Raw genomic sequence first — 11,185 nt, forward strand, 5'->3', positions numbered from 1 at the left:
ATCCTGGATCAAGTAAAAACTCTGGGGTTCCAACAAGCTACTGCTACATCCATTTCATTAGGAATTGATGATCTTTTAACAATACCTTCTAAGGGATGGCTAGTTCAAGATGCTGAACAACAAAGTTTGATTTTGGAAAAACACCATCATTATGGGAATGTACACGCGGTAGAAAAATTACGTCAATCCATTGAAATATGGTATGCTACAAGTGAATATTTGCGACAAGAAATGAATCCTAATTTTAGGATGACTGACCCCTTTAATCCAGTTCATATAATGTCTTTCTCGGGAGCTAGAGGAAATGCATCTCAGGTACATCAATTAGTAGGTATGAGAGGATTAATGTCGGATCCTCAAGGACAAATGATTGATTTACCTATTCAAAGCAATTTGCGCGAAGGACTCGCTTTAACAGAATACATCATTTCTTGCTACGGAGCCCGTAAAGGAGTTGTGGATACTGCTGTACGAACATCAGACGCTGGATATCTCACTCGCAGACTTGTTGAAGTAGTTCAACACATTGTTGTACGTCGAACGGATTGTGGCACCGCCCGGGGTATTTCTGTGAGTCCTCGGAATGGGATGATGCTGGAAAGGATTTTTAGCCAAACATTAATTGGTCGTGTATTAGCAGATGATATATACATGGGTCCGCGATGTATTGCCACCCGAAATCAAGACATTGGCATTGGACTTGTAAATCGATTCATAACCTTTCGGGCACAACCAATCTCTATTCGAACTCCCTTTACTTGTAGGAGTACATCTTGGATTTGTCGATTATGTTATGGCCGGAGTCCTACTCATGGCGACCTGGTTGAATTGGGGGAAGCTGTAGGTATTATTGCAGGTCAATCGATTGGAGAACCGGGTACTCAATTAACATTAAGAACTTTTCATACCGGAGGAGTATTCACAGGGGGTACTGCAGAACATGTGCGAGCCCCATCTAATGGAAAAATAAAATTCAACGAGGATTTGGTTCATCCGACACGTACACGTCATGGGCATCCCGCCTTTCTATGTTCTATAGACTTGTATGTAACTATTGAGAGTGAAGATATTCTACATCATGTGAATATTCCACCCAAAAGTTTGCTTTTAGTTCAAAACGATCAATATGTAGAATCAGAACAAGTAATTGCTGAGATTCGCGCAGGAATATCCACTTTGAATTTTAAAGAGAAGGTTCGAAAACATATTTATTCTGATTTAGACGGAGAAATGCACTGGAGTACCGATGTCTATCATGCACCCGAATTTACATATGGTAATGTTCATCTATTACCAAAAACAAGTCATTTATGGATATTATTAGGAGGGCCGTGCAGGTCCAGTCTAGTCTACCTTTCGATCCACAAGGATCAGGATCAAATGAATGCGCATTCTCTTTCTGGCAAGCGAAGATATACTTCTAACCTCTCAGTAACCAATGATCAGGCGAGGCAGAAATTATTTAGTTCGGGTTTTTCTAGTAAAAAAGAAGATAGGATTCCTGATTATTCAGACCTTAATCGAATCGTATGTACTGGTCAGTATAATCTCGTATATTCGCCTATTCTCCACGAGAATTCTGATTTATTGTCAAAAAGGCGAAGAAATAAATTCATCATTCCACTACACTCGATTCAAGAACTCGAGAATGAACTAATGCCCTGTTCAGGTATCTCGATTGAAATCCCCGTAAATGGTATTTTCCGTCGAAATAGTATTCTTGCTTATTTCGATGATCCTCGATACAGAAGAAAGAGTTCGGGCATTATTAAATATGGGACTATAGAAACGCATTCAGTCATCAAAAAAGAGGATTTGATTGAGTATCGAGAAGTCAAGGAATTTAGGCCAAAATACCAAATGAAAGTAGATCAATTTTTTTTCATTCCTGAAGAGGTACATATCTTGCCCGGATCTTCTTCCATAATGGTACGGAACAATAGTATCGTTGGGGTAGATACACAAATCACCTTAAATCTAAGAAGCCGAGTCGGTGGGTTGGTCCGGGTGGAGAGAAAAAAAAACGAATTGAACTTAAAATCTTTTCTGGAGATATCCATTTTCCTGGCGAGACAGATAAGATATCCAGACATACCGGCGTTTTGATACCACCAGGAACAGGAAAAATAAATTCCAAGGAATCCAAAAAAGTGCAAAATTGGATCTATGTCCAACGGATTACACCTAGTAAGAAAAGGTTTTTTGTTTTAGTTCGACCTGTCGTCACATATGAAATAACGGACGATATAAATTTAGCAACCCTTTTTCCATCGGATCCATTGCAGGAAAGGGATAATGTGCAACTTCGAATTGTCAATTATATCCTTTATGGAAATGGCAAACCGATTCGAGGAATTTCTGACACAAGTATTCAATTAGTTCGGACTTGTTTAGTATTGAATTGGAATCAAGACAAAAAAAGTTCTTCTTGCGAGGAAGCCCGTGCTTCTTTTGTTGAAATAAGGACAAATGGTTTGATTCAACATTTCCTAAGAATCAACTTAGTGAAATCCCCTATTTCATATATCGGAAAAAGGAATGATCCGTCGGGGTCAGGATTGCTCTCTGATAATGGATCAGATTGTACCAATATCAACCCCTTTTCTTCCATTTATTCCTATTCCAAGGCAAAAATTCAACAATCTCTTAACCAACCTCAAGGAACTATTCATACGTTGTTGAATAGAAATAAGGAATGTCAGTCGTTGATAATTTTGTCAGCAGCCAATTGTTCTCGAATGGGGCCATTCAAGGATGTAAAATATCACAGTGTGATAAAAGAATCAATTAAAAAAGATACCCTAATTCCAATTAGGAATTCATTGGGCCCTTTAGGAACATGCCTTCCAATTGAGAATTTTTATTCATCTTACCATTTAATAACTCATAATCAGATCTTAGTAACTAACTATTTGCAACTTGACAATTTAAAACAGACTTTTCAAGTGATTAAATTTAAATATTATTTAATGGATGAAAATGGAAAATTTTTTAATCCCGATCCATGTCGTAACATTATTTTAAATCCATTTAATTTGAATTGGTATTTTCTCCATCACAATTATTGTGAAGAGACATCTAAAATAATTAGTCTTGGACAGTTTATTTGTGAAAATGTATGTATAGCCAAAAACGGATCGCCCCTCAAATCGGGTCAAGTTATACTTGTTCAAGTTGACTCGATAGTGATACGATCAGCTAAGCCTTATTTGGCCACCCCCGGAGCAACTGTTCATGGCCATTATGGGGAAACCCTTTACGAAGGAGATACATTAGTTACATTTATATATGAAAAATCGAGATCTGGTGATATAACACAGGGTCTTCCAAAAGTAGAACAGGTGTTAGAAGTGCGTTGGATTGATTCAATATCCATGAATCTAGAAAAGAGGGTTGAGGGTTGGAACAAATGTATAACAAGAATTCTTGGAATTCCTTGGGGATTCTTGATTGGTGCTGAGCTAACTATAGCGCAAAGCCGAATCTCTTTGGTTAATAAAATCCAACAGGTTTATCGCTCCCAGGGGGTGCAGATTCATAATAGGCATATAGAAATTATTGTACGTCAAATAACATCAAAAGTGTTGGTTTCAGAAGATGGAATGTCTAATGTTTTTTCACCCGGAGAACTTATTGGATTGTTGCGAGCAGAACGAATGGGGCGCGCTTTGGAAGAAGCGATCTGTTACCGAGTCGTCTTATTGGGAATAACAAGAGCATCTCTCAATACTCAAAGTTTCATATCTGAAGCGAGTTTTCAAGAAACTGCTCGAGTTTTAGCAAAAGCGGCTCTCCGGGGTCGTATCGATTGGTTGAAAGGCCTGAAAAAGAACGTTGTTTTGGGGGGGGGGGGGGTGATACCCGTTGGTACCGGATTCAAGGGATTAGTGCACCCTTCAAAACAACATAACAACATTCCTTTGGAAACAAAAAAAAAGAATCTATTCGAGAGGGAGATGAGAGATATTTTGTTCCACCACAGAAAATTATTTGATTCTTGTCTTTCAAAAAAATTCCACGACATACCCGAACAATCATTTATAGGATTTAATGATTCCTAATAACGGATTCATCTCTTTCGCTATCTGCATTTCGTATGGTTATTTGCTTTGGTAATGTAATAAGGTAATAAAAAGAATAATGAATAGAAAAGAATAATGGTTTGGGTCGTGTATCTACGTCCAATCTACGGTAGAAGAGAAGGGTCCATCGGAACAATTATTTATTTCAGTTCAGGGTTCCTCGTCTCTTTTTTTTTTGAAAAAGAATAAAAAAAGGGGGAGGGTGTGGGGAGAAATGACAAGAAGATATTGGAACATAAATTTGGAAGAGATGATGGAGGCAGGAGTTCATTTTGGTCATGGTACTAGGAAATGGAATCCTAAAATGGCGCCTTATATCTCGGCAAAGCGTAAGGGTATTCATATTACAAATCTTACTAGAACTGCTCGTTTTTTATCAGAAGCTTGTGATTTAGTTTTTGACGCAGCAAGTAGGGGAAAACAATTCTTAATTGTTGGTACCAAAAATAAAGCAGTTGATTCAGTAGAGTGGGCTGCAATAAGGGCCCGGTGTCATTATGTTAATAAAAAATGGCTTGGCGGTATGTTAACGAATTGGTCCACTACAGAAACAAGACTTCATAAGTTCAGGGACTTGAGAATGGAACAAAAAACAAGGAGACTCAATCGTCTCCCGAAAAGAGATGCAACTATGTTGAAAAGACAATTATCTCGCTTGCAAACATATCTGGGCGGGATTAAATATATGACAGGGGTACCCGATATTGTAATCATCGTTGATCAGCACGAAGAATATACGGCCCTGCGAGAGTGTATTACTTTAGGAATTCCAACAATTTGTTTAACCGATACAAATTGTGACCCCGATCTCGCAGATATTTCAATTCCAGCGAATGATGACGCCATATCCTCAATCCGATTAATTCTTAACAAATTAGTATTCGCAATTTGTGAGGGTCGTTCTAGCTATATAAGAAATCCTTGATTAATAATAACATAATAAGATAAATAACTTACTTCAGAAATCCCTTATGGAATCGCTTACTATTTCTGAATTTCAAAAAAGAGATAAAACTAATTATTTTACTTAGCAATACGCGTATTTATAATATATAGTTTTTAATTGATTTAAATTAGGGAAGGGGGTTTTGTTTGTTATTTTAAAAAAGTAAAGGGGTTAATTTTATTTTATTTTATTTTTAAAAAAAGGGGTGTGAATTTTTTTAAAACAAACTTCATACCCCATATTCTCATTTCACTTTCACCTGACTCTCCCATCTCCTTCATGAGGCGATTTGCGATTTTATTAAGGTTTCCTTAACTGTGTCTAATTCAAGGCGATCCAGGGTCATTTTTGGCAAATTTCTTGAGGGGTTTTATGCTTAATCATGATTACTCATGATTTCCAGGTTTATATTCTTTCGAATTTCATTTTTTCATGCCTGAATTGAATCATACTAGGTTGTTACTCGGATTCTTTATGTGTTTATGGTTTCCGTGGGCAGGGCCTTGAGCCCTTAGCCATCTTGTGCACCATATGCATTAAAATAAAGAATCTAGGGGAAACTTCCTAGATATTTCACGTTTAAGGTATAAATTTCGGGATTTTATCCTCATTGTACTATTTGGTACAATTGTACCATTAGAGTGGATTTTAGGGTACAGTTTCTCAGAGGATGTAGAAGTAGGCACAAACTTCTTTGGGATTTGGCTTTTACGAGTTCTAGGGAAATCAACAGTTTTTGGGGAAAACATTTTAGGGTTTGGTTATTTGGGAAGGGAAACTATTGGAGATGATGAACTTGTTTTTGGGTTGGTTGAAGTAAGCTGTTTGGGAGAGTAATAGGAAGGATTGACTTCTGAGACACTAGGAGGTAAAGTTTCTTTGTATGACGTGGTCGATTTAATATGAGAAGATATGAACGATGAAGACTTGAGTGTTGAGAGTAAAGTGTGTGTGAGAGAGAGAGAGAAATTTATGGTTGGGTTTTAAAAGTGGGTGAAGGAACCGGTTCCTATTGGCAAACAAACCATTTCATTTAAGTCGGGTCGGTTCTGAAAAAATGTGATGATTTGACGTTGGAATTTTAAAAGGGGGGCGGGAACAAATGATGATACGACACTTTGACAATTTAAGAGTATATAAGTACTGAATTGACTACTAACCTGAGTTAGCGGGACCAGGCCCCTTGACTAATTTTTGATAAAGCTTAGGCAAAAAAAAAAAAAAAAAAAACTCAGAAATATGCAATGGCTTCAGTGTTTCTGCTGTCCTGAGAGAGCCATGTGAGTATACCTGTAACAGTATAAGAGTGAGTTAGATGTCACCAAAAAACACTTTGAGCATTGTACCTTTTCTCTTTACATAGCCAATCATTAGGAGACAATTAGTTTAGCTTGATCAAGCCCAACTACAAGCTATTCCTTTCAAAATGTTCTCTGCCCAATGCCTTGGTGAAAACATATGTAATCTGAGCTTCTGTGCTGCAGAACTTCATGCAGATCAAACCCTTTTCCACATTATAGCTTGGGAAATGATGCCTCACATTAATGTGCTCGGTTCTTTTGTGGTGCACTGGAAATTTTGCCATATTCAGGGCACTGGTACTGTCACACATCAGAAGCACACAAACAGTGAAGACTCCAAAGTCCTCAAGTTGTTGTTTGATCTACAACAATTGTACAATAAGCGGCAGCAGCCACATACTACGCCTCAGCAATAGAGAGAGCCACAGAGTTCTATTTCCTTGTACCCCATAAGATCAAGGATGACCCCAGAAAATGTGCCATGCCGGAGGTACTTTTTCTATCCACCAAGTAACCAGCATAATCAGCATAACCCACCAAGTCAAAATTATCTCCAGAGGGATAGAAGAGGACCAGGTCCTGTGAACCTTTAAGATACCTCAATATTCTTTTAGCAGCTTTCAAATGAGATTCTTTAGGACTAGATTGGAACCTAGCACACAGCCCTACACTGAACACAATGTCAGGCCAGCTAGCAGTAAGGTATAGCAGTGACCCAATATACCTCTATACATGGTTTTATTCGCAGAGGGACCAGTTTCATCCATGTCTAGCTTAGTAGCAGTAACTATAAGGGTATCAATAGGCTTCGTATTTTCCATTTCAAACCTTTTAAGAAGTTCCTTGATGTACTTTTGTTGACTAATCATGGTACCCTTTTGAGATTGCTTGACTTATAGTCCCAGGAAGAAGCTTAGCTCACCCATCATGCTCATTTTAAAGCCACTTCTCATGAGCTTAGCAAATTCTTCACATAGGGAATCAAGAGTAGCACCAAAAATGATGTCATCAACATATACTTGCACAATCAGCAGATTCTTCTCTCTTTTCTTTAGAAACAGAATGTTGTCAATTCTTCCTCTTATAAATCCATTTTCTAGAAAAAACTTTGACAATCTTTCATACCATGCTCGAGGATCTTGCTTTAAACCATAGAGAGCTTTGTCAAGCCTAAAGACATGATCAGGATGATCATGACTTTCAAAGTCAGGAGGTTGCTTGACAAAGACCTTTTCCTTTAAGTATCCATTGAGAAATGCACTTTTGACATCTATTTGGAACAATTTAAATTCCATATGTGATGCAAAAACAATTAGAATCCTGATTGCCTCCATCCTTGCTACTGGTGCAAAAGTCTCATCATAGTCAATACCCTCTTCTTGATTATATCCTTGAACTACCAATCTTGTCTTGTTTCCGGTAGTGTTTCCAAACTCATCAAGCTTGTTGCGAAACAGCCACCTAGTCCCAATCTTGGCTGCTGGTATAGGGACAGGGTGCCACACCTTGTTCCTTTCAAATTGATGAAGCTCTTCTTGCATAGCACTAATCCAGTCAACATCCTTCAATGCCTCTTTGATATTCTTGGGCTCAATTTGGGAGATGAACGTAGAGTAGGCAAACATGTTTCTTGCCTTAGAACTGGTTTGGATGCCGGAGTTTAAGGGAGTGATTATATTTTGAAGAGGGTGAGATTTTTTGTGTTTCCAATTGGATACTTGAATTTCACTGCTCGAGGGACCAGGTGCCTCTGCATTTGATCCATCATTCACATCGACAGATGCATGATCTCCACTTCTCTGATCTGTACCAAAAGTGCCTGACATAACATCAACTACTCGATCTTCAGCCTCAAGTTGAGTGATGGATGGACCAGGTACCTTAGCATCATTTGGATATTCTTAAACATCTTCTTTATTGCTTCTTTCAACTTGATTCATCATTTCAGCTTTTCCATTTGTGATTTCCAAAACCTCATTTGGAATTGAGAGGTCTCCATCATCTGCTTCACCACTTTGTGTCCCTTTGCTTCCCAGCTCATCTGTCTCATCAAAGATCACATGCACACTTTCTTCCATAATTTAAGTTCTCTTGTTGAAAACTTTATACACCTTGCTGTGAGAGGAATACCCAAGAAATATTCTTTCATCACTTTTTGCATCAAACCTAAGGCCTCTTTACCATTGTTAAGAATGAAGCATTTGCATCCAAAGGCCTTAAGGTAATTCAGCTTGGGTTTCTTTCCATTTAGAAGCTCATAGGGTGTTTTTTCAAGAGCAAGGATCTAATCATGCACCTGTTGATCAAATGACAAGCGGTGTTGATAGCCTCTGCCCAGAAGCTTTTGGCCACATCACTTGCAATCAGCATTGTTCTTGCCATGTCTTCAAGTGTCCTGTTTTTTCTTTCCACAACACCATTTTTCTGAGGTGTTCTGGGAGCAGAGAAATTGTGACTAATCCCATTTTCAGCACATAATTCATTAAAGTTTGCATTGTCAAATTCAATGCCATGATCAAATCTTATACTTACAACTTGGTGTCCCAACTTTACTTGAATCTATTTCTCAAAGGCTACAAACACAGGGAATGTTTCATCCTTGGTTCTTACAAACAAGGTCCGAGTGAACCTTGAAAAGTCATCAACAATCATAAAAATGTACTTCTTTCCACCTCTGCTTTGAATCCTCATAAGCCCACAAAGATATATATGAAGAAGCTCAAGTGGCCTAGAGGTGCTTACTTCCTTCTTTGGTTTAAAGGAGGTCCTGACTTGCTTCCCTTTTATGCATGCATCACACACTTTGTGATCATTGAACTTGACATTTGGTAGCCCACGGACCAGGTCCTTTGCCACTAGTTTGTTCAGCAAAGTGAAGCTTACATGTCCCAATCTCCTATGCCACAGCTCAGCATTATCATCCACAGCACTGAGACAAGTCAAATCACCATCATCAGATGAGCCAAAATTTGCTGCATAGATGTTCTTGTATCGTTTTGCAGTTAGTACCATTTCTCCAGTTTTGAGATTAGTAATAGTGCACAAATGAGACAAGAACTCCACTTTGTTTCCTTTGTCGCATATTTGGGACACACTCATCAGACTGTAGCTTAAACCCTTCACATAGTAAACATTTCCAATAGCATGGTAGAGTGTCTTGCCAATTTTGCCAATACCAAGAATATATCCTTTCTTCCCATTATCAAAGGACACACTCCCACCTTTCAAGGCCTTGAGTGAGAAAACTTTCCATCCTTCCTGTCATGGGCTTTGAGCAGCCATTATCCACAAGCCATTTTTGACTACCCCCTCTCACTCTAGCCTGCAAACAAAGTTATTTGTTAGTCTTAGGAACCCAAGCTAACTTGGATCCCTTGTAATCATTGAATGGGTGAATAAGAGATCTATTCGCCCATGCAGGTAGCACAACTTTTATTTTATAGGGACCTGGTCCCGCATTCTTCGGTTTGTTTTCAACATAAGCTTTGTTTCTGTGCATAGACTGAAATCTTGCTTTGCAGGAGCCTTTGTAATGACCAGTGTTGCCACAGTGGGTGCAAAGACAATTATCAGTCACAAAAACATATTTGCTGTGAAGATTGACCTGGGTCTTGGCCTTTTTATAACCAATGCCCTGTCTACCATCATTACCCTTGCACATAACAGTCACTTTGTCAGAGGAACAGGTCCAGTGAAGAGACTTATCAAGTTCACTTTGTCTTGAAGTTGCCTATTTTTTTCTAGCTCAGCAGAGAGATTCATTTTAGCCTTTTTCAGTTCACTATCAAGCTCAAAATATGTCTCACTGCCTACTTGTTTTCCTGTAGAAGAGGTGTTCACCCATTTATTCATCTGACTAATCAACAGAGCATTATCCCTAGTTAACACTTCAACTTGTTCTTTTATTGTCACACCCTAATCTTGGTAGGGCATGATGGGCACTCGGCCCCATATTCAGAGCCGAGCGAACCCCATTAGTTCCCGCTACGTACATAACCCCACTTGACTCTCATGTTACGAAATGAAATGCATAATGAAAACTGATCAAAACCATTCTTTTCGTGGTAATCAAATCAAGTAAAATCTGTAATTATATAGAATTTGTAACATAATGCACAATGGTATGTCGGCTTACAGAGCAACTTACGAGACTAACTTTCTATATACATGACCCTGTCTGCAAAGTCTCTAACATCAATCAAGAAAATCATAACATGTATACTCTGACTCGGCAACACTCCGTAAAGAAATGGAGCCCGCCAATCCCGCTGGAACAGCCTCTAGCAATGTCTTCTACTCATCTGTATGTACCTGCATGGCATGAAACGCAGCCCCCTTTGGTCGCGTGTTAGCTTAATTAAATGTTGGTAAAGTTGATTGAGGCCAAATACCGCAAGACTACATCAAAATAAGTTAAGTTAAGCCACTATTTTGTAGGGGCTGCTTTGAATGTTTATATATGACTTCTAATGGTTGTAAATGGTGGATTATAACCCGAATATATTGTCCCTATGGTTATTGAGATTATTCATGTGTTAGTTGGAAAGATGGAGAAGAAAATATATGAAATGTACGAATAGAAAGTAAAGGATGAAGCTTAGGAGTATGGATTGTTTTGGAATACATTTAAGGAAATTTTGAGCTAAATATGATATGGTAAATATATGCATATTGTTATGAAGGGTGTGGACGGAATTATAAAAGAAGAGTTGGGTTTGAATGACGTTTGTTATTCGTTAAACGAGCTTGCCGCTCGATATGATTCTTAAAGTAATCAAAGAGCGTTATATTGGATTATATTGTAGTTGTTGCTATTGTTGATTGTTGTTATTGTTGTTGGGCTGTTTGATGACCCT

The 11,185-nt window shown here is 38.4% G+C and overlaps 1 protein-coding gene across 1 annotated transcript; it reads left to right on the plus strand.

Moving 5' to 3' along the window:
• The first annotated feature begins 4,205 nt into the window (after window positions 1–4,205).
• On the plus strand, window positions 4,206–5,090 carry LOC132611536 (small ribosomal subunit protein uS2c-like). Its single transcript, XM_060325959.1, has one exon. The coding sequence runs from the start codon at window positions 4,297–4,299 to the stop codon at window positions 5,005–5,007; it is 711 nt and encodes a 236-aa protein (XP_060181942.1). The 5' UTR covers window positions 4,206–4,296; the 3' UTR covers window positions 5,008–5,090.
• Window positions 5,091–11,185: the final 6,095 nt, after the last annotated feature.

This window comes from Lycium barbarum, chromosome 9 (assembly GCF_019175385.1).
Source record: "Lycium barbarum isolate Lr01 chromosome 9, ASM1917538v2, whole genome shotgun sequence".
NCBI lineage: Eukaryota > Viridiplantae > Streptophyta > Magnoliopsida > Solanales > Solanaceae > Lycium > Lycium barbarum.

Bases quoted from the DNA above. Each gene is read 5' to 3' on its own strand.
- LOC132611536 (XM_060325959.1), top strand. From the start codon at position 4,297: ATGACAAGAAGATATTGGAACATAAATTTGGAAGAGATGATGGAGGCA.